This window comes from Nilaparvata lugens, chromosome 14 (assembly GCF_014356525.2).
Source record: "Nilaparvata lugens isolate BPH chromosome 14, ASM1435652v1, whole genome shotgun sequence".
Classification (NCBI taxonomy): domain Eukaryota; kingdom Metazoa; phylum Arthropoda; class Insecta; order Hemiptera; family Delphacidae; genus Nilaparvata; species Nilaparvata lugens.
The window spans coordinates 21,609,879-21,634,305 of NC_052517.1; the positions used below are offsets into that span (position 1 = coordinate 21,609,879).

Below are 24,427 nucleotides of genomic sequence, written 5' to 3' on the forward strand. Positions count from 1 at the left end.
ATTCTGTATCTTAGCTTGTTTGGAATTAAATGTGAAATTCTCCAACATCTCAACATCCTATATTCATGAATTCTCTCCTTTAAATAGAACAATGCTGTACAAATTGAATTGAATTATAGGCCTAACGATTATAACTTCAAATTGAAAAGCAGTTAAATAATACTAGAGATTTATGCTGTTACTGTCAGGTATTCTCCTTTTTCATTTTATTATCTTTCATGAACGTGAATTTTCCGTTTCAAACCGTAAAACGCGAAAATTCAAAATAAGAGTTTAGTTCATAAATTTGAATCTCCCGCTCTCCTTTTTCGTAACTCTGTGCTTCAGCTCCGTTCCGTTGGCTAACCTGCAAGTAGCCTACCAGATGATTCAATCTTTCAAAATGGCGTCTACCTTGTTATGGCCGTGAGAAGAATTACCGAAAGTGAAAGTTTTACAACGTTTGTTACGTTATTCTCTTGTAATCTTTCGCTCAAAATGTTTTGTTACCAACAAACTCGAGTTTTCTGACAATTTTTCAAGTTATATCGAGGGTTTCTTGTGAATTTTCTAGTGTATATCAACAGGTGTTACAATTTTAGTTGCGAGTTACCGAAATTTTTTGATTGTCGACCTTGGTTCTTGATTAGGCTACTACCGTATTTTGCAATGTCTGTATTTAGAACAAGAGTTACATCCTTGCCGAATTTCTATCCTATTATGTCATCTAATCATTGCACTACTACAATAAAACTTCAGATCATAAAACTGTGTAGTTGACGGGTTGACAGTGACACCTACGTAAAGTTTGTGAAGAAAATAGTGACTAACTTTTTGAATAGTGATGAGTTTTAACAATAAATGTATCGACGAATCAAAAAATTTAGTTAGAAATGAGACGAGGGTTAAATGAACGGACATCAATCGGAAATATCTCAAATACTTCATCGTCTTCTTCTAATTTTTCAACTTATCCTAGAAGAAGACGACAATTTGTTGATCAAGGTTTGTTCTGTGATCCATTTTTTGTTTTACAAGGAAGTTGGTATGAATTTATGGCCTTGAGGTGTAAATTTGTGTAGTTTTGAGGTTAGAATTGACGGCCAGTAGTCTTAGGTTAGGGTTTTTAATAATCTGTGTTCAACTACAAGAGAGCTTGGTTGTCCACATTTTAACATAATGATAATTATAACTGTAGGATACTTTCAGGTTAGGTTTGTCACTGAATGATTTATGCCTAATATGGATTATAAAATAAAATTTTGAAAAATTAGAGAGTGGGGCTTAGGATTAGTTTTAGCCAGTGAACGCACCTTGTTTATAAATGTAGCATTTTATTTATCAGGTTTTTTAGGTTAGGACTTAATCAAATTTTGGTAGAGTGAAATCAGATAGTTTTTTTATTGTAAAATTACGTAGGCTACATCTAAAAATGTAATTCCTCATAAAGTCTTTATTCAGGTTGTAATGTCTCCATACATTTGGTGCATTCATAGGTACATAAATATAAATTTCAAGGCGTCACAAAAATTCATATCAACCTCCTGTAAAAATTTCAACATTTCTTGTAGTGAGATTCACGTTTTATAGACATTAATGTTGCTATCCTTGTCTGTCATCAGACAAAGCAGATAGCTCTATCCTTTTCCAACTCCGATATAACTCCAATGACATCTATTTATTATGGAAGAAGCTGGGACAGGAGAAGTGACAACAATGCATCATATCACTATCACTTCCACTGACTTTATTTTTATATTTATAGTGAGGTCCACGTTAGTGAGAAGTGACAACAATGCATCATATCACTATCACTTCCACTGACTTTATTTTTATATTTATAGTGAGGTCCACGTTATAATAGCAGTGGAGAAAGATAGTAGAACAACGTTGCCGATCCTCTGTCTTGTCACTGCCTTCTATAGACGGTAGCTAATACAGGTTTATTGATGTAATATTAACTGTTCATTGTTGTTTAAAATAATCTATTACCTATATACTATTAAGCAATAAATTATATTTTTCAATAATTTCGTGGTAATGAATTCTAATGATTAAGTTGAAATATTTTGCTAATTGATTATTAATTCTACATTGTTGAAAGACGATATGGCAACAGAGCAAAGCGAGAAAGAGATAGCGCTATCCGCTTTGTTGAATGATAGACAAGGATTGCAATACCATTGATAATCAAACACTGCCATTATAACGTGGACCTCACTATAGGGCAGAATACTCATGATGATGATGATGATGATGATGACTTTAAAACGTGATATCTCACTATAAGTAAATCTATAAACCACAGACAAACCTTGTTCTCATGTCGCTTTCCCCCTTTTTAGTCAGCATATCTTCGAACTCTGTACTGTATTTAACCTGGTCGGGTGATACTGTCGATTTGAACAAATCTGTGAATTTGGCGCTAAAAACAAATGGACTCGTGGTTTTGAGAAATATTCTGCAATTGTGTCATAGATATGAGGCGCAGGAGATCACTGTTTTCCTTGGGAAGGAAGGTTTGTATTCGAGGTTTTATGTTAGTTAGGTTACTTAGTCTTAGGCCCGCCGCAAAGTAGACCCACGCTAATCCACGAAAAGCAACCCACGCCGTGGGATGTTTTGTAAACCATTGCTAGGCTTCTCCAGACATCTGTGTAATACATGCAGTGAATAATCCACTTGTCAGCTGATTGATTATGAATAATTCTATAGCAATGGTTTACAAAACATCCCACGGCGTGGGTTGCTTTTCGTGGTTTAACAAGGGTCTACTTTGCGGCGGGCCAAAGGGCCTGTTTTTGAGCTCGGGATTTGGCTAAGTTCTAGACTTTAAACAGTTGGAGTCAAAAAATTGGCTTTCCGAAACGGGGCGTAGTCGCAGTCATTGTCATAGTCACGTTTGAATTAAATTTCGAAAAACAAGAAAATTAAACACAAAATAAAATGAAGAGAAAATAGAGTAAAGTTTCAGCTATTTTGAATTATTTAGGAATGTTAAATTTCGTCAAGGAAAAACGTTTTCGACTATAGAAATGAGAAAATAAAAACTGCGACTACGCCCCGTTTTGGAAAGCCAATTTTCTGACTCCAGCTGTTTAAAGTCTAGAACTTAGCTAAATCCCGAGCTCGGAAACCGGCCATATAATAATAAACAAATGGAGTGCTCCATTACAAAGATGACAATAGGAAAAACACCTAAAACTTAAAATCTATATGGAGGTGACAAAGATGAGGAGATCAATAATTATGAATGTTGTGAGATACATTGACAGATTTTATGCATTTGTAATGGATGACTCATTAATCCTATTATATTGAGTGAGCATTGTCTGTATGTCTGTTTATTTATGTTTAACGGATCTCGAAAACGGCTCTAACGATTTTCACGAAATTTGGAACATAGTAGGTTCATGATATAAAATTCGATTGCACTAGGTCTCATCCTTGAGTAAACTCGCTGAACGACATTAAAAGGATTTATTCATCCTTGGCTGAAACAGTCTAGAACTTAGCTAAACTTTGAGCTCGGAAACCTGCCTATATATTGTTTCTAATATTGTTAGTTTTAGTACCATTTAAACTGTGTAAATTTGAGGGCCCGGTCCCACAGAGAGCGATCTGCTATACTATAATGAGGTCTATGTTATAATTATTTCAGTATTTGATTAGTACTCGTGTTGCTATCCTTGTCTGTCATTAGACAAAGCAGATAGCTCTATCCTCTTAATTCTCCACAAACTTGCCACACCGTTTTTTAACAATGTAGAAATATAATTAATAAATGAACATTTTAGAAATATAATCAATAAATGATTTGGAAAATATATTCTCTTGAAGACTAAAATATAATAGATTTTTCAAACAAGAATGAACAGTTAATATTACATCAAACATATCGGTATCAACTATTCTCTACAGAAGGCAGTGGCAAGGCAGAGGATCGTGAACGCTGTTCTCTTATCTTTCTCCACTTCCCTTATAACGTGGACCTCACAACTTATGTATGAAAATTGAAGTTTGTATATCCTCTATATAGAAACTTTTTGACTAACCGGGTTGACACATTCTCATTTTTCCACTACATTTTACCTTTTTATTTTCTCATGACAATAGGACTGCAGTAAAATCAAATCACTAATCCATATGCTATAGTGAGGTTTCCTATCTTTCTCTGCTGCCATTATAACGTGGACCACACTATAGATTCGTCCTCTTGTATTATTGACTAGGAGGTAACCCGTGATCAGCAAGGATCCAATTGAAAACTTGAAGAATTTAAAATAGGCCTATAACCATCCTCGGTAAATTAGGAATCTATCTGCAAAATGTGAAGTTAATGAGTTGAGTAGTTGAGACGTGATGATGCGTCATTCGTGAATTTCCTATCATCTACGTGTATAAGCCAGTTCTTTCCTTTATTATATTATAGATAGATTCAGTCAGACTCACCTAGACCTGGACCGCTTCTTCTTGTCTAGCCGCTTGGAGGAGACACATCTCGGGCGAGGGTCTATTATAAAACTTGACGTAATGAAATCTTGTAGAATTAAAAATATTCCTATAACCATCCTCGGTAAATTAGGAATCTATTTGCAAAATGTGAAGTTAATGAGTTGAGTAGTTGAGACGTGATGATGAGTCATTCGTGAATTTCCTATCTCCTACGTGTATTTAAGCCAATTCTTTCCTTTATTATATTATAGATGATTCTGTTTTGTGCAGATGGCTCAGACTATGAGACCAGTTCCCACCAATATGAGCCCATGCTTCACACTCAGCAGAGCACCGCTTCCATCAATTCGACGAGCTCACGAGTTCCTCACTTCAATTTCGACTCTGACTCCTCCTTTGAGGATGACGATGAGGAGGAGGAGGCGAGGAGGAAGGCCATTGGGGACATGGAAGGAGGTGAGAGGAGGAGGAGACCATCTAAATTAAAATTAAACTATAGTGAGGTCCACGTTATAATGGCAGTGGAGAAAGATAGGAGAAAAACGTGCTAATCATGTGTCTCATCAAAGCCTTCTGTAGACGGTAGCTGATACAGGTTTATTGATGTAATATTAACTGTTCATTCTCGTTTAAAATAATCAATTATATTCTATTAAGCATGAAATTATATTTTTCAATAATTTCTTAATTACATAACTAAGATAAAATATTTTGTTAATTATTAATTATACATTTTTAAAAGACAATCTGGCCATAGAGCAAAGCGAGAAAGAGATAGCGCTATCTGTTTTGTGGAATGATAGACAAGGATGCAATACCAATGCTAATCAAACACTGCCATTATAACGTGGACCTCAATATAGATCAATCGGCGAAGTATGAACAGATAACTGATTCTTGGAAAATACTCTCTTAGAGAAACGATAGCATAAGTAGATATGCCATGGTATAGGGCGTTTATGTCGCAACTTTTACTGTTATCTCAAGCCGATTACTGTCGATTGTTGTCAATTTTTACTGTTTTGACCGGGTAAGAGTGTATTTAAGGCACTATATGAGGGACTATCAGCGTTATAAAGCTTCACAGGAAAGAACTACGTGGACTATCGGCTTGAGATAACAGTAAAAGTTGCGACATAAACGCCCTATACCATGGCATATCTACTTATGCTATTGTTTCTCTATGATATTATCAAAGATTATCCATCCACTAATACTTGATATCAAAACAATTCTACATTCAATACTCCTTATCCTTACTTTAAAAACAACAAGATTAACAGCTGATTCTTGGAAAAATCGATATAATGGAGAAAAAACATACAGTAACATTTTTAACAAATACCAGAAATTCTTTCTCATGCAAATTCTAGGAATTCAAGTCAAGTCAAATCAGGCTTTATTCTATTAGATGCTGACTCTACCGAAGTTAGAGTGAAATCGAGAGATTAGATTGATGGATATGAAGAGAGATGAAGATATGTTGGTAGAGATGAGGCATAATCAGTTAGTTTTAACTGAAGATTATTAAACGAAGCGTCAGCGTGAAATTCACCCATAGGCCTGCCGCAAAGTAGACCGACGCTAATCCATGAAAAGCAACCCACGCCGTGGCATGTTTAGTAAACCATTGCTAGGCTTCTCCAGACATCTGTGTAATACATGCAATGAATAATAATCCACTTGTCAGCTGATTGATTATGAATAATTCTATAGCAATGGTTTACAAAACATCCCACGGCGTGGGTTGCGTTTCGTGGATTAGCGTCGGTCTACTTTGCGGCGGGTCTTAATCTATGAAGAATTAATTAATCAATCAGTAACTAAATCAACATTTTAATCAACTTCAAACTTTATAAAGTCCCAACTGAATTCGTTGTTGATATAATTACAAAATCCATACTGAATCTTATACTGGATTAGATTGAAATAAATGTTTATTTTAAATTATCCATCTTGTGTTTCAATCATGTGTTATAAATCTTAAAAATTATTTGTCATAGCTTCCTGCTCCTGCCTTTTTTAATTTGTCATTTGCTTGTAATTTTGTTACTTTGTCTTATCGTTTGTAAAGATTGAGATGTGACCTGGTTTCCATGATTTTTATTCATTTTAGTGATTTGAATAAGATCTATTTTTTGTATTGACATGTTTACAAACGTAGTTATTCGATTTTGTTTGCTGGCGCACAATTTGTCACCAGCACAGTTGCCGGTAGTGCCATTTTGTAATTGATAATATTTATTTTATCAATCTGTATATTATAATGTTATTTGCCTATTAATGTATATTGTAATATAGATAAATAAATAAATTTTTTTATGACAAATAAATGAATTTGAATCACTTTGCCAGGTGGGAGAGGAGATTTGGAAGAGAGAACGGGTCTGTCGACGACCGAAGGAATCTACGGGTTGATGAAGCAGGCGAGCAAGAGGATGAGGAAGCACTGGTCTCTCGGGAAGAGTCTCAGGATGATCAGGAAGATGAGCTCGTCTGCGGTGTTGGGAGGAGTCGACGAACAACCACAAGGTCAGTAGATTATAACAGAGAGAAAAGATATCATAAGACGATATGCCATTGTTTGTAGAATTCATTCAAAGTTTGGAAATTTTGTATCAGACTATGGTGTTGTGTATCGAGTGGAGATAATACTGTATCGTATTGTGTTGATACTGTATCATGTGTGGTGATACTATATCATGTTGTGGTGATACTGTATCATGTTGTGGTGATATGACATGATATAGGTCGTTCATGTTCCAAATCACTTTCAAGGGTATCCGTCCACTGGAACCGTATTCAACCGATCCGTTCGTCCGTTGGATCGGACGAATCTGCCGGCCGTTAATTCGGCCGAATATGGTCGTCCATTGGAACCGTTTACGACAGTCTAGTTGCCAATTATTGAATTAACTACTATCATAGCCACCAAAATTTTTCATAAACAATGATTAGCCTATATTAAGATTTTGAGAACTGAATAAACAAATATCAACTAAATTAGTTATTCATTATAATAATCTTATCTTCAGATCCTATTTATTCATTAATCTTTGTCCACAGATTCCTTTGAGCATCACGACGATGATATCGTTTGTCTCGCATATCCCACAATGGAATATGCTCTTGTACCAAACTTTTCAACTTTTCATTGTCCATAGTTAAAACTTTATAAAACAGAACAAGTTCAAAAAACAAAAACAGACAAGACTGTGAAACAATTTAGAGGTTAGGATGATGTATCAGCTCGACTTCGGACGGATAGAGCCGGAAAATCCTGTACAAAACTAAATAAACAATTCCTAGCCGCCATTTTTTTTTCTTTATTCTATCAAAATATTTGAGTACACAAGTAGTATAATTAATTTAAAATGTATTTTTGAAACAATGAAATAATTTTTTAGACATTACCGTATGAGAAACACAAATTAAAATATCTGAAATCACATTTTAAAAGTTGATAACTAACCATCCTAGACTTCATCCATGCTTCGGTTAGGCTACACGTAAAGGTTAGACCTACTCGTACCGGTATAAATAATATTGAAAGGTTATTTCAGAATTATTAACATTAAAATTACTTATTTTAAATAGGATTTCTATTTTTCTATTATTCAGAAAACAATTGGAATAGAATGACTACCAAATAACTTAATTTCTACTGAGTCATTGTCAACATTGTAGAACCGTTCCATAATTGAATAAAAACACAAATATGTTGTCAAATTCTACACTGTTTTATTTAGTACACGACCAAGGTTTCGTGACCACACCGGTACTAAATAAATCAGTGTAGAATTTGACAACATATTTGATTTTTATTCAACTTAATTTCTGTTGTTTTGAAATTCAGATTGTTGTATCGCAGCTTTTTAAATTAGCCGCCATTTCAGGTTAGTATAAAAATAAAAATCTGATCTCAATTATGAAAGCAAATTTTCAAATCAAATTATGAAAAAAAAATTTCATGATTAATTTGACATTAAATTGATTATTTGATCAAGGAAATGATTATTATTAGATCAAATTTAATGGGATGAATTGAGTAACAGCTGTGTACACTCAGTAGCAGAATGGAGAGACTTGGCAACGTTTTTCTCCTATCTTTCTTCACTGCCATTATAACGTAGACCTCACTAGTGACGATGACAAACTGGGCTGACGACAAAGTGGGCTACCGACAAAGTTGCACGCCGTCAAACTGGGCTACATTCCTTAGAGTGCCAGTTTGGCGGTGCATGCAACAACAAACTGGCACTCCTGAGAGTTTGTCGTCGGCCCACTTTGTCGCCAGCCCAGTTTGACGCGGTCCCCCTCACTATAGTCCTAGATGATCGACTCGATGACATGGTCTCAGGACTAGACGACACGATGGAGATAATAAAATTGTAGTTTTAATTTTTATTGATTTCAATTTGTTTTAATTCAATGAATATTGTAATTTTTAGACACAGTTACCAATGGCTCAACGACTAGTTTGAACAGAAGAAGGTGGTCTTCGTTCAAAAGCAGATTCAAGCCTCCGTTGTCGTCCAGTGGATCGATCTTCTACTTGGACAAGGACCAAGCTGAAACACCCGACTGGTGAGTAACCATTGAACAAGCGTAGCAAGTTCTTACTTTTTACTATAGTGAGCTTCAAGTTATAAAGCCAGTGGAAAGGATGAAACTGCAGGATTGCTGTTAACAGCAGTCAGGTGATGTGAGAGGCCCTGAAATTGATCAGTTGCGACCTGAAAACTCTGACACCAGACCTCAGCCAGCCAGGTCTCTCGATATTATTACCACCGCCTTCTGTAGTGAAGTCCACGTTATAATGGCAGTGTAGGATTGACAATACTGTTGCTGTCCTTTTCCATCATACAACAAAATAGATAGCGTTATCTCTCTGTAGCTTTTCAATGTTGTCTGTTTGCCAGAATATTTCATTTTTACTTTTGACAGTGACTGTACAAAAGTAGACACAAATTCTCAGCCGCCATTTTTTTTCTTCATTCTATCAAAATACTTTAGTACACAAGTCGTATAATTAATTTAAAATGTATTTTTGAAACAATTAAATAATTTTTAGACATTACCGTAAAAGAAACACAAATTAAAATACCTGAAATGACATTTTAAAAGTTGATAACCAACCATCCTAAACTTCATCCATGCTTCAGTTAGCCTACACGTATAGGTTAGACCTACTAACCTATAAATTATATAAATAATATTGAAAGGTTATTTCAGAATTATTTTCATTAAAATTACTTATTTTAAATAGGATTTCTATTTTTCTATTATTTAAAAAAAAATGGAATAGAATACCTACCAAATAACCTAATTTCTGTTGTATTGAAATTCAGATTGGTGTATCACAGCTTTTTAAATTAGCCCCCATTTCAGGTTTGTATAGAAATAAAAATCTGATCTCAGTTATGAAAGCAAATTATGAAAAAATAAATATTCTTGATCAATTTGACATTAAATTGATTATTTTACCAAGGAAATTATAATTATTATCAGATCAAATTTAATGGGATGAATTGAGTAACAGCTGTGTACACTCAGTGGCAAAATGGAGAGATTTGACAACATTTTCTCCTATCTTTCTTCACTGCCATTATAACGTGGACCTCACTTTATAGTAGATAGCTGTGATTCAAGTCATCCCCGTATATCTGATCTAATATTGATAATTTTCCATAAAATTCCATCTTATCAAATATATTCTATCCACCAAGAAAATATACCTTTTCATGATTTGATGATGAATTTTCATAAATGAGAGTGAATATTTTGGTATTTCATTATATTTCTACTGTAGTCTAAACAATAAGGCAACGGTGTGGAATTGGAAAAGGATAGCGCTATCTGCTTTGTCGAATGATAGAAAAGGATAGCAACACCAATTTTAATCAAATACTGCCATTATAACGTGGACCTCACTATAGAACAAGAACAACCACAACATGATACACTATCAACACAATATGATACAGTATCATCTCAACTTGATACACAACACTATGATTTGATACATTCGCTATCTGCTTTGTGGAATGATAGACAAGGATAGCAACACCAATGTTAATCAAATACTGCCATTATAACGTGGACCTCACTATAGAACAAGAACAACCACAACATGATACAGTATCAACACAATATGATACACTATCATGTCAACTTGATACACAACACTATGATTTAGAGGTGGTGGACTCGGCTGGAATGCTCCCTAACCCGTAATTCAAGTCTGTATGTTTGTGTGTGTGTGTGTGTGTGTGTATGTGTATGTGTGGTTCCTCTCTTTCTTCCTTCTTTCTCTCTTCCTTTTTCTTTTCTTTTTTCCCCCTTCTTCCCTTTCTTCTACCGGAATAATCTATGGATTTGGACTGAAAATTCTCAACTGTATTCACTTTTCTCTTCTTCCTTTGCATAACCCCTTTTACGTACTTAAATTCGAAAGAAGTTCAAGTTTTCTCTTTTTTTTATTATATTTATATATGATTATAAATAATTATAATATAATTATTACATATATATTTTTTTCTTGTTAATTTGTTTTCTAAGTTATTGTTTTCTTTTACTTTAGTTCATTGTTTATGATGTTCTTTTAGTTGTAACTTAGAATTGTATGGAGGGTTAAGTGTAAGAGAGGGCCGGCTGCGCCCTAACTTCGCCCTTCTAGGTTTTTAATAAAGGCAGCGATTCAATTTATCGATATCTGCTTGTGGAATGATAGACAAGGATAGCAACACCAATGTCAATCAAATACTGCCATTATAACGTGGACTTCACTATAATATGTGTTAAAGTTTCAATTATTTTTTTCTTTTTCCAGCATACCCAACGTCTACTCGGACAAACCTACCCCCACCACACCACCTTCCGTTACCATGGCAACAGGATCGCCTACAACAACTTCCGTTACCATGGCAACCAATAATAATAGATCAACTACATCTCCTTCCGTTACCATGACAACGGACCCCCGTCGCTACAGCATAGCTTCCTCCTCACTGAGGCCTACTAGTCCACCTCCTCCTCCGCCTCCTCACTCCTCCTCACTGCACCGACAGTCGCTTTGTGAGGAGGTGTTGGCCAAGAGAGGGGGGTTGAGGAGTGTGGCCAGAGGAGGAGGAGGAAGGAGAGAGGATGTGGGAGGTGTTGAGAGAGTGGGAGGAAGTGAGAGAGGAGGAGGAGCGTTTGAGAGGGCAGGATCAGGAGGAGGTAGTGATAGAGGAGGAGGAGGAGGAGGAGGAGAATGGTTTCAGAGAGTAGGATCAGGAGGAGGTAGTGATAGAGGAGGAGGAGGAGAGAGGATTGAAGGAAAAGTTGGTGATAGATTAGGGAGTATTGAAAGAAAAACAGGAGTACAGCAACAAGATAGGTTAGGAGTGAGTGAAAGAGGTATAGGAGAGAGATTGAGTGGTGGAGGAGGAGGAGGAGGAGGAGGAGGAGGAGGAGAAGCACTAGACAGATTAGGAGGAGGAGGAGTATTTCAGAGGGTCGGATCAGGAGGAAGTAGTGATCGAAGGAGAAGAAGTGGAGGAGGAGGGAGTGAGAGAGGAGAATATGGCAATGGTTCCTTGGTGTCAGAGAGTGATGAAAATACTTCTAGCTGGGATAGAAGGATGTCTGGTGTGGATAGGATGTCAGATAGAAGTGAGTATTTTTATAAAATGTATTTAATTTTATTTATATTATTGCAAGAATTGTATTCTCTCTCCTATTTTTGTTATCTATTTGTTAATGTGCGTACATACTTAAGCGCTCGTAATTAACTTTTCCTCCACCTACTGTCTAAAGTACTTACTTCACTCCCTGAAACCTAATACTAAAGTGTCACTTTTTCGCTCTCGGTAGTAAAAAACAGAAAAACTCCCTAGGGAGTAAAAGTGACTCCATTTAAATAACATGGGGAGCATCTCTATTTTGAAACTTACATTGTAATAGGTTAGAAGGTCTAAGCTCAGATGAGAAAGCATAATAGAGGTGTCTGTCATTGAGTCAACTGAATTCAATACCACAACCAGAAATTTGATTAACTCATGAAATATATGTTCATATGATAATTATTATATTCTTAATATTAGTAGACGATAAAAATTTATACAATTTTAAAAATATTTTATTATATTTAAAATACCAGCCAACAAATATTTTTGATCTGCAATTCAAATCTGAACCGCGTGATCTGGAGTCAGCCATTTTTGGTAGCTGCTCAGCTGATATAATTGTTACAACTTTTGCCGATAGATAGCGCAATCGGCAGTGCCAATCAGACGACCAGTTTTTAGGTTTTAGATTTAGGTTATATTGTTAGGAATCATTGTCACCAATACGTAAGTTATTAGAATGATTTTATTTGCAGTCTCTATAAAAAAAATGTAGATGGAGGAAAAATGTTGTGTACATCACGAGCGAAATAGTTATTTGTGCAACTAGTGCGCAAAGTGACAGTTTGCTGCACCGAAAGAAACGTTTACGCCCGAGCCGTAGGCGAGGGCGGAATGGTTTCTTGAGTGCAGCAGAGGAACTTTGCGCACTTATTTCACATTAAGTTTTTCCTACAGTTACCATTGAATATGAAAAGTGGGTAATTATGGGTAAAATTGCCTGAAATGCATCAAATGTTTTTCCGTGTAATTTTATTATTGATAAAAACCTTAATCCTAAAATCCTCAAGTCCTCGTTGTCCTTGGTTATAATATCTAATACTAATATTTAGCGCGTTGTGCTTGGTTGCACCTCTGCTCACTATAGCAGCCACAGCAGTCACTGTTACCAACTTCATTTTGATTTTGCTGCACTGTTGCTCCATATAACCTACTAAGTATTTTGCGTTGCCATGTTGCAAATCTGGAGTGCAGAAAAATTTTTCCCGCACTAGAGCGGAAAAGTGATTCTTTGCGTTCTGTAATCAGTGCAGCAATGGCCACTTTTCAACGTAACTGTAGGAAAAATACTTTTTCTTCCTCAGGAAAATTGTTGCTTCAAACTTTTTCCCACAGGGATAAAATGTCGTACTTTTCATTCTAGATATACAAATAACTATTTCATCAGCTGTTGCTTGCTTATAGCATATAGTATTTGTACAGAAGTAGTAGGGTTCATATAATAAGTAGCTGGTTTTTTAAGCAACTCTTACTAGCGGGCAAAGAGTTATCTTTTCGCTGGTGATGCCTAGAAATATTATAATTAGTTTTTCTTCTCTCATGTATATGCATGTATTTGTAATTGTATTATGTACATTTTATTTTTATTTTTGCTCGTGTATATATGTGTATGAATAAATTGTTTGTTTTCTTTTTGGCAATATTTGAATTTGAATGAGCACAGCATCAGCTGATGAAAAGCGTAATGCGCGTATTCGTGATGCATAAGTCTGTACACAGCTTATTATCTCAAGAATTCATTGTATTCGATCATACAATTTAAAATTTTGCAATTTATTTGTATGCAATTTTTTCTTTAGGAAGTTCCACTTTATTAGAGACTGGTGTAACGACAGAAGCTAGTATCTCAAATTGTTCTTTTAAACCGGTTGTTTTCACAATATCAAGTTGTTTTATTTGTAAACGGATATGAAACATGTGATATTTTGTGATGTGTAATATTTTAATGGATATAGATCATTTCAATTCAATTTATTAAAACACACAAAACAAGACAAAACAAAATGACAAAGAATTACAAAACAAATAAAATACAATAAAATGTTACAAATATAAAAAAACCATGGGCTTTGTGTTTGGGTGTGTTGGAGAAGAGAAAATAAGAGAGGAAGATCATTTCAATTCAATCTATTAAAACACACAAAACAAGACAAAACAAAATGACAAAGAATTACAAAACAAATAAAATACAATAAAATGTTACAAATATAAAAAAAACATGGGCTTTGTGTTTGGGTGTGTTGGAGAAGAGAAAATAAGAGAAGAAGATCAATTCAATTTATTAAAACAAGACAAAACAAAATGACAAAGAATTACAAAACAAATAAAATACAATAAAATGTTACAAATATAAAAAAAACCATGGGCTTTGTGTTTGGGTGTGTTGGAGAAGAGAAAATAAGAGAGGAAGATACCTAGCCAACTATGGTTTCCCATGTAATAGGCAGGCAAAGAAGAGAAGAGAGTGGTGATGAGGAAAAAAGAGAAGGGAGTGATGGGGGGAAGGAAGAAAACAGAGGAATAGGTACGCAAAATAAAGATAAGCAAGTCCACTGAAAAATGAAAAAAAAAATGATAAAACAATGCTGGAGCAGAAATCTTGAGTGTTATATATCTGAATGGAAGAAGAAATTACTGTATGTCCAGTTTTTTATATCCAGTTTAATTTTTCCGCTGATCTTATTGTCCATGAGAAAGTGATTTTTCTAAAATGAGGGTTATTTTATTTTCAGGTTCAAGTCATGGTTCGGATCTTCACCTAAGGTTTGCTGATGAGCCACTCTATCAGTTCTATAATGAAACAGTTACCAAAGAAGAGCTCAATAAGTTTTATTCGGTTAGTATCCTTCAACTTTATAGGCCTGGTTGCACAAAATCCGGTTAAATTTCAACCGTGATTAATTTCACAAGAACCAATTAGATTGTAAACATTTATGAAAGTAACCAAAACTCCCTTATTTTTGGGTATTTTCGGAAATCAGACTTACGCCTCTAGTATTTGGGGGTGCTGGAACCAAATCTGAAATTAGAATATTTTATTCATAAGGACGTTAGAATATTAGAAGAAAAGAGATGAGTAATCAATTGCGAAATATGAATCCGCAAGAAACATTTATTTGCGGCACATTGTGCTGGCGCGAGGAACTGTCTAGTTAAAATGTTGTAGACCGTTTCTATTTCTCGAGCTCCCATGATTCGAACTCTATAGTGAGGTCCACGTTATAATGGCAGTGTTTGACTAGCTATCCTTCTGTTGTATTGCTATCCTTGTCTTTCATTCAACAAAGCTGATAGCGCTAACTGTTTCGCGCTTTGCTCTGTTGCCAGATCGTCTTTTAACAATGTAGAATTAATAGTTAATTAACAAAATATTTCATCTTAATTATGTAAATGACATTATTGAAAAATATAATTTATTGCTTGATAATATATAATAATTGATTATTTCAAACGATAATGAACAGTTAGGCTCAACTCACACTTGGGCGATTCAGGTGGCGAAGAGACTGGACTCTAGTGGAGAGCATGTGTTTCCAAATGGTGACACTCAGACCAGTCGATTCTAGTCTCCGCGACGTCACCATTTGGAAACACATGCTCTTCACTAGAGTCCAGTCTCTTCTCCACCTGAGTCGCGTAAGTGTGAATTGAGTCTTAATATTACATCAATAGACCTATATCAGCTACCGTCTATAGATCACTTTAATGATCCGGATCAATTGATCTTGTTCACTGCCACGAGCCAATCAGAAGACCAGGATTGGAACTTCCTAAGGTCACGTGACGTGTCTAGTATTTGCGTCATGTAAAAAGCAATGGTTAGATAGGCGTTTGATTACTAGTTTCCATTCTGTACCTATTCTCTGACAAGAGGATCGGCAACGTTGTTCTCCTATCTTTCTCCACTGCCATTATAACGTGGACCTCACTATAGTCAGGTTGCTGCATTAAATCTGTAGTAATGGAAACGAATATTGATATATTTATGAGTTTATTTCAGGTTTTCGACAGTACTTTACAATCTTCCTTCTTTTAGCCGAGTTCTCCATCCTTGTAAGCATTTTTACTAGCGTTCTGAATGTATTTCACTGGGTCGATGTCAAACGAGGCCACCGACAGAAGAGGACCCTTCTAAAAGCACAGAAGCAACAGTGGTGCCTCCGACTACTGCGACCTGGTAAAGAGTCCTCAAATGTCGCCTGCGGCAGGTGACAGTAGAGGACTCTTTACCAGGTCGCAGCACTCAACTACTGTCGGTGGCACCACTGTTGCTTCTGTGCTTTTAGAAGGGTCCTCTTCTGTCGGTGGCCTCGTTTGACATCGACCCAGTGAAATACATTCAGAACGCTAGTAAAAATGCTTACAAGGATGGAGAACTCGGCTAAAAGAAGGAAGATTGTAAAGTACTGTCGAAAACCTGAAATAAACTTTTTACTGAAATAATTTTTGCACAGCCCCGACATTTGAGGACTGAAAATCAGTCCTCAAATGTCACGTCCCCATTTCACTCCTGTTTGCAGACAAGAATTTCTTAAGCAAACAGTATTGTTTGAATATAAGAATGTCTTAAGCAAACAGTATTCAATGTTCTGTAATATCATTTGTGTAACGGAATTTGGTATGTAAATGTTGTCATTGAATAAAACTTGATTTGATTTGTCTCTCCTCTGATTCACCATCTCTCAAATTCCTCATTACCATGTCCTCATCCACTTCATCCCTCCAAGACCTTCTAGTCTTCCTCTCCTCCTCCGCCCCAGTCCACTGCAGATATATTGATACAGTATTTTATTATCAACTCTATTGCATAATTCTCAATATTTGTGATGTGTTTTGTGAACAGAGAGACGACAGTAGCAGAGGTAGTGTAGCCGACTTTGATTCGGATGGCTATGAAGAGATAGGCAGTGACCGACTGCTTATATCGAGGCCCTCTGCCATGGATCTGATTGCCCCCAAACAGGGGCACCATAGGACTCTCTGGTGCGAGATACCCGAGGTTATCAACAGCGAGATATTAAGTGAGTAGACAAATCAAATCAGAATATTCAAAAAAATCTGGTGTGGTACACTCACACAACTTTCCTTGCTCATTGAACTGTAAGCCTCATTCTTAAACGACAATAATTTAGGGGAATAATATAATGACGATTGGCGGCAATATATTTGAAACTACGATAAGACTACTGTATATGTTTATCATTGTTTTCAGAGTACTTTTTCCTTTGTGCAAATTGTGAAATTCGGTGGTTTTTTTAAAAGTCGTCAAAACAGCTGATCTACAGATGAAATATCTCGCCTTAGTGTTCTTTTTATAAACTTCTCTACCTACCTACCTCATGCACGAGAAGGAGGTTACAAAGTCCATTTCTCAAGGATGGGGTGGACCCCCCATTAGTTTCCCAGGAAAAGACTCATGCCAGTTGATAGAGCTGAATTTGAAAAAAATCGGTCAAGTCACATTTGAGAAAATCGTGAAAAACATGGTTTTTACTTTCCTTGCCCTACTACCATAGGTAAGGAAAGTATTGCTTTCCAAAAAAAATTAAGGCACCCCAATTTCAAGTTTTCTATACGTTTCAAGGTCCCCTGAGTCCAAAAACATGATTTTTGGGTGTTGGTCTGTGTGTGTGTGTGTGTGTGTGTGTGTATGTGTGTATGTCTGTGAACACGATAACTCCATTCCTAATTAACCGATTGACTTGAAATTTTAAACTTAAGGTCCTTATACCATGAGGACCCGACAATAAGAAATTCAATAAAATTCAATTCAAGATGGCGGAAAAAATGGCGGATAATTACTAAAAAACCATGTTTTTCACGATTTTCTCAAAAACGGCTCTAACGATTTTCTTTAAATTTATACCATGGATAGCTATTTATAAGCCCTATCAACTGACATGAGTCTCATTTCTGGGAAAATTGCAGGAGCTGCGTAATATTCTCGAGAAAAATGGCGGATAATTGCTAAAAAACCATGTTTTTCACAATTTTCTCGAAAACGGCTCTAACGATTTTCTTCAAATTTATACCATGGATAGCTATTCATAAGCCCTATCAACTGACATGAGTCTTATTTCTAGGAAAATTGCAGGAGCTGCGTAATATTCTCGAGAAAAATGGCGGATAATTTCTGAAAAACCATGTTTTTCACGATTTTCTCAAAAATTACTCGACTGATTTATTTCAAATTCATACTCCATATAGTTATTTATCAGCCCCATCAACTGGCATCAACTGGGGGTTCACCCCATCCTTGAGAAATGTACTTTGTAACCTCCTTCTCGTGCATGAGGTAGGTAGGTAGAGCAGTCTATAAAAATAACACATAGTCGAGATATTTCATCTGTAGAACAGCTGTTCTGACGACTTTTAAAAAATCATCGGATTTCACAATTTAACAAAGGAAAAAGTACTCTGAAAACAATAAATTATATACACACATATACAGTAGTCCGATCGTAGTTTCAAATAATTATGTTGCCGCCAATCGTCATTATGTTATTTCTCTAAATTATTATCGTTTAAGAATGATGCTCCCAGTTCAATGAGCAAGGAAAGTTGTGTGAGTGTACCACACCAGATTTTTTAGTCATTATCTGCCATTTTTCTCAAGAATATCACGGAACTCCTCCAATTTTATTATACAGTTATTGTATACATATATAAAGTTATTGTTCACATTAATATTATATTATATATTATTATATTATATACTATTACTTACAATCTATTATTAAATTTTAGATAGATTATTGTTGTATTTGTCAAGCTAGACTCTATTTGGTTTCTGTATATGTATTTATGAGTGTGAATAAATTTGAATTTGAAAAAAAAATTCCCAGAAATGAGACTCATGTCAGTTGATAGGGCTTATAAGTAGCTATTCATAGTATAAATTTGAAGAAAATCGTCAGAGCCGTTTTCGAGTAAACCGTGAAAAACATGGTTTTTTAGTGATTATCCGCCATCTTTCTCAATAATATTACGGAGCTCCTGCAATTTTCCCAGAAATGAGACTCATGTCACTTGATAGGGCTAGTAAAAAAAAAAATAAATAGCCATCCATGGTATAAATTTGAAGAAAATCGTTAGAGCCGTTTTCGAGAAAACCGTGAAAAACATGGTTTTTTTAGTAAGTATGCGCCATTTTTTCCGTCATCTTGAATTGAATTTTATTGAATTTCTTATTGTCGGATCCTCATGGTATAAGGATCTTAAGTTTAAAATTTCAAGTTTAATCGGTTGATTAGGACTGGAGTTATCGTGTTCACAGACATACACACACACAGACCAATACCCAAAAATCATGTTTTTGGACTCAGAGGCCCTTGAAACGTATAGAAAACATGAAATTTGGGTACCTTAATTTTTTTTGGAAAGCAATACTTTCCTTACCTATGGTAATAGGGCAAGGAAAGTAATTAGAAAATTGAATAAAATACACAGATACCTTTTAAAAAACAAAATTTAGTTTCATTAAAAGCACTTGTACAGTCCGGGTGCTGTAGCTTAGCCTATGAGCGTAGGGTCACTAGCACACAATACTACCCAAACAAAAACATCCAACCTTTTTTGAAAATGTATCTCTCCATAAGCAACAGATGCTTTTTGTATCTTCTTAAAAGCAACGTTTTGCATCCATAAAGATACACAAGGAGCTTTAATGTATCACTCCATAAGTAACAGATGTTTTTTTGTATCTTCTCAAAAGCAACTTGTTGCATCCTAAAAGATACACAAGGATCTTTAATGTATCTCTCCATAAGCAGCATATGTTCTTTTGTATCTTATCAAAAGCATCGTGTTGCATTCATAAAGATACACAAGGAGCTTTAGTGTATCTCTCCATGAGCAACAGATGTTCTTTTCTATCTTCTCAAAAGCTTCGTGTTGCATCCGTAAAGATACACAAGGAGCTTTAGTGTATCTCTCCATGAGCAACAGATGTTCTTTTGTATCTTCTCAAAAGCATCGTGTTGCATCCGTAAAGATACACAAGGAGTTTTTTTGGAGTAAGGTCCTTTTAGCACAACACAGTCCATCAGCTGACATTCGTTCAACATGCTCTTTCCATTGCTGGTGATACGTTGCAACTCTCTCATTCATGAAGAATCTCTGTGTGTAGGGAGCTTCCTCCATCTAGGGATCTAGGGTCTCTGAAGCCTGATGTTCCTGCAAAGCCGTAAATATTACCCCGCCAACCATACCTTGCCTATATGCCGTTTCAAAGTTACAGGACGCGTACTTTTTTTTATCTCATTCGTTTCAAATAGCAATTATTCAGTGGCATAATCTGAAGGGTAGCTGCCAAGCCTAACTAGTCTTAACTAGTAGTTCTGTGAACAGTAGACCTCGCGCACAGTCAGTTACATTGACCTGTTGTTGTTTTCTCAAAAATTAATAAATAATTTATCAATTAAACATATCTAGAAAAAATCCTAAATAAACATGGAGCTTTCAGTCCTATATCGTACCGTGACGTGTCGTCCCGGAATGTGAGTGTGAGCGCTGTTATCAGGTCTGGCTGCAACTGTCTACAACGTTGATGGAAAGATACATTTTGAAGATTTTCGATGTTTTTGAACGGGTAGTATTATAGTCCTAAATAAAAATCCTAAATAAACATTGATCTTTCAGTCCTATATCGTACCGTGACGTGTCGTCCCGGAATGTGAGTGTGAGCGCTGTTATCAGGTCTGGCTGCAACTGTCTACAACGTTGATGGAAACATACATTTTCAAGATGTTCGATGTTTTTGAACGGGTAGTATTATAGTCCACTAGACAGCTGATTTATGATGAATAATTCTATAGTCTGATTTTTACTCTAATATTGGCGCATGAAGGAGGCTCCTTTTTCCTTTTATATTATCCTTGAAATGCAAAATTTCCAAAAACCTTGAATATACGTCGTCGCGCAATTTAAAAAGGAACATACCTGTCAAATTTCATGAAAATCTATTACCGCGTTTCGCCGTAAATTCGCAACATATTAACATTCAAACATTTAAACATTAAGAGAAATGCCAAACCGTCGACTTGAATCTTACATCTCACTTCGCTCGGTCAATAAGTAAATATTATTGTTGATGTATTATTTGAGAAGGTATGAAGTCTGGAAAAACATCGATATTTCATGTTTTAACGTGAAATAGAGCGTTTGCAATGAGGCGCGACGATGCCGAATACTGAGAGCCCAGCGGCTGATATTGGCAATGAAATTTTCGCTGGAAGAGAGGCGGGCAAGGAATAGGTTCTTTGATCATTGCAGTGGATAGGAGCCAGAGCTATTGCAAGTGCTAGAGTAAGCCTCAGTCCGAACATTAGCGATAACAGCCGACTGTAGCCGAAGCGAGTTTGTTCTTCACCTGTAGTCGGGCTAGAAGTGAAGCGAGTCTACAGTACGCGTCCCGTACGATTCCCCACTGTGACGTCACCAACGAAATGTCTCATTCCTGCCGCTATACTTCCAGTATTCTAGGTTCCCTGTTGTGACGTCAACAACAGACTGTTTCAGTATCCCTCGTATGGTGTCAGCATTGGGATTCCCTATTGTGACGTCACCCACAGACGGTCTCAGTCTTCCGCCCATGACGTCAGCACTGGGTGGATGGTTGATTGTGACGTCATCGGTGGGAGGCCAGGATAGCATGCTGTCCAGTTCTTGTTCGCGGTAGATGAGGAGTTGGCATTCGAATTCCTGTGGAATAAAGAAGAAAAATTTGTTAGTTTGGGAAAAATTGGATTTGCTTTCGCTGATGGGGAAGTTTAAGATTAGCTTAGAGTGGGGATGCTTGTATTACATTAAGTAAGCTTGAATTACACTAAACCTAGCGCCGCAGTGCAAGATGGTTTCTTACAGCTTGGCGTTGTTGTCATTCGAGATGAGTATCTGGCTTGGAAGTGTTTCGCCGCATTGCAGGATGACTGTTAACGGTTGCCGGAAGCTCAACAGCTCGATTTTTTTTGTGATAGAGAAATTCTGATTGCAGATTCGTTCTCAGCGACCCCAAGTTTAGCCTAAAGGCTCAGAATGTCAACAATGTTTTTAAATAATTAAAAATCATCAAGAAAAGTCATTAATATAGTAGTACACCACGTTTCTGGGAACTTTTTACTGGTGACTGGAGTTATTATTGACACACAAAAATCAAAATAATCGTGAGAAAGAAAACTGCTGATGAACGCGAATAAGACCGCCACTCCATTGTTCTATTGTCTCGGCTGCTTGGCTGAGCCTGGCTGGAGGGATCAAATAACCGACTGGTTTGATCTTTCGTCTGTCCACTAGGCGGAACTACGCCGAACATTGCTGGGTGGAAGACGTTACTGCGGCCGCTCGCATTCCCACCAACGCTGCTATTATTTGCTGTCTCAGCGCCTAGTCCGATTCAGCCAAGCAACCAGCCTGCACTGCGGAGCTAGGTTTAGGGCCTCTTCACATTATGCTATGACTATGCTGAAATAACTCTCCAGAAGACGTAGTCAGTCATCTCCAAACATTGAAAGCTAAGCTACAGTACGCGTCCCGTAGCTTCACCTTCATGACTTTAAAATGGCATATAGGCAAGGTATAGTTCGCGGGGTAATGTTCACGGCTTTGCAAAAACATCAGGCTTCAGAGAAACTAGATCCCTAGATGAAGGAAGCTCCCTACACACAGAGATTCTTCATGAATGAGAGAGTTGCAACGTAGCTCCAACTATGGAAAGAACATGTTGAACGAATGTCAGCTGATAGGCCACCCAACTCCAAAAGAACATCTGCTGCTTTTGGAGAGATACATTAAAGATCCTTGTGTATCTTTTCGGATGCAACACGATGCTTTTGAGAATATACAAAAGAACATCTGTTGCTTATGGAGTGATACATTAAAGCTCCTTGTGTATCTTTTTGGATGTAACACAATGCTTTTGGGAAGATACACGTTGCTTTTCAGCAGCTCTTTTATACAAAAGAGCATCATGGAAAAATACATTTTCAAAGATGTTGGGATGTTTTTGAACGGGTAGTATTGTAGTCTAGTGGCCCCCTGCCAATAGGCAAAGCCGGACTGTACCAGACGAATTAATATCAAAATTACCATAATATAATGTTTACATTGAGATGAGGTTGGCACGCGTGAACATTATAATATGATCATATGATATTAAATCGTATGGCCTACTCATATCACTTCACGTCGTGTCTCAATATGAGGCCAGCTTTTAATGTCAGCTGGTGGTACGGCTACTACAGCAAACCTGTTACTTTTAGCTGTCAATCCATATTTTTTGAAGTGACTAACATGTTTACTTTCAAAGAACATCATGTGATTTTGTAGTTATTTAATATTCCTGAACCCTCAGTCATATATTATGCTCAGAAATCAATCATTCAATCCCAAATGAAAATGTCAACATTTGTAATTAATTTGTAATTTTTCGCAGAAACCCTCTCGAAGGACGAACGTCGCATTCAGGAAGCGAAATTCGAGGTGATGACGTCAGAGGCGTCCTACTTGAAATCGCTGACTGTGCTGGAAAAACATTTTGCCAACAGTGCGGCATTCAAGGATGAGTCAGTGCTGCCAACAGAGGACCGCAAAAGTCTGTTTGGCCACCTAACTGGTGTCAGAAGGTGAGTCAAATCATAGAGGAAAGATAGCATAAGAAGATGTGCCATGGTTTGTAGAACATTCATTCAAAGTTTGGAAGTTTTGTATCAAATTATGGTATAATATTATTATTTAACAAAAATCCCGATTAAATGCTGTAAATCACCCCGAAGACTTCTGCTACTGCAAATATTGACAACAGGGTAAACAGCTAGATGGAAATTCGATGAGAGCTACTATCCAAAAATTATTTGCCAGCCCGGGTATCGAACCAGCACCTCCTAATTACCAGTCAGGAATGCTTAGCCTTACACCAAACTGACAATCTCTGGATAGCAGCACTCATCTTATACGAAGACATAGCGGCAAACCAGTCTACGCATAAAAATTACAGCATTTAATTTGGATTTTCGTTTAATAATAATAATTAATTCATTAGCATTTGGATAATTGCAATATCTCAGTAATTTCCATCCGTAGACTGGTTAGCCGCTAAAGCTTCGTATAAAATGAGTGCTGCTATCCAGAGATTGTCAGTTTGGTGTAAGGGTAAGCATTCCTGACCGGCAATTGGGAGGTACTGGGTTTGATTCCTGGGCTGACAAATAATTTTTGGATAGTAGCTCTCATCGAATTTCCATCTAGCTGTTAACCCTGTTGTCAATATTTGCAGTAACAGAAGTCTTCGGGGTGATTTACAGCATTTAATTGGGATTATGCAATCT

The 24,427-nt window shown here is 36.5% G+C and overlaps 1 protein-coding gene across 3 annotated transcripts in view; it reads left to right on the plus strand.

Annotated features, from left to right (window-relative positions):
- The window catches only part of LOC111057264 (rho guanine nucleotide exchange factor 19), a 66,603-nt gene that overhangs the window by 11,081 nt on the left and 31,095 nt on the right, over nucleotides 1-24,427 (plus strand). Inside the window, exons 1-9 of one of the 3 annotated variants that reach the window (XM_039441082.1) lie at nucleotides 370-984; nucleotides 2,325-2,498; nucleotides 4,705-4,890; nucleotides 6,790-6,966; nucleotides 8,886-9,021; nucleotides 11,267-12,090; nucleotides 14,837-14,940; nucleotides 16,948-17,125; nucleotides 23,536-23,725. In XM_039441082.1, coding sequence (XP_039297016.1) covers nucleotides 873-984; nucleotides 2,325-2,498; nucleotides 4,705-4,890; nucleotides 6,790-6,966; nucleotides 8,886-9,021; nucleotides 11,267-12,090; nucleotides 14,837-14,940; nucleotides 16,948-17,125; nucleotides 23,536-23,725 — 2,081 coding nt within the window. In that variant the 5' untranslated portion in view covers nucleotides 370-872. Of the gene's footprint in view, nucleotides 1-369; nucleotides 985-2,324; nucleotides 2,499-4,704; nucleotides 4,891-6,789; nucleotides 6,967-8,885; nucleotides 9,022-11,266; nucleotides 12,091-14,836; nucleotides 14,941-16,947; nucleotides 17,126-23,535; nucleotides 23,726-24,427 lie in introns of those variants that run through there. The other 2 variants (XM_039441081.1, XM_039441080.1) reach the window with 2 other exon arrangements.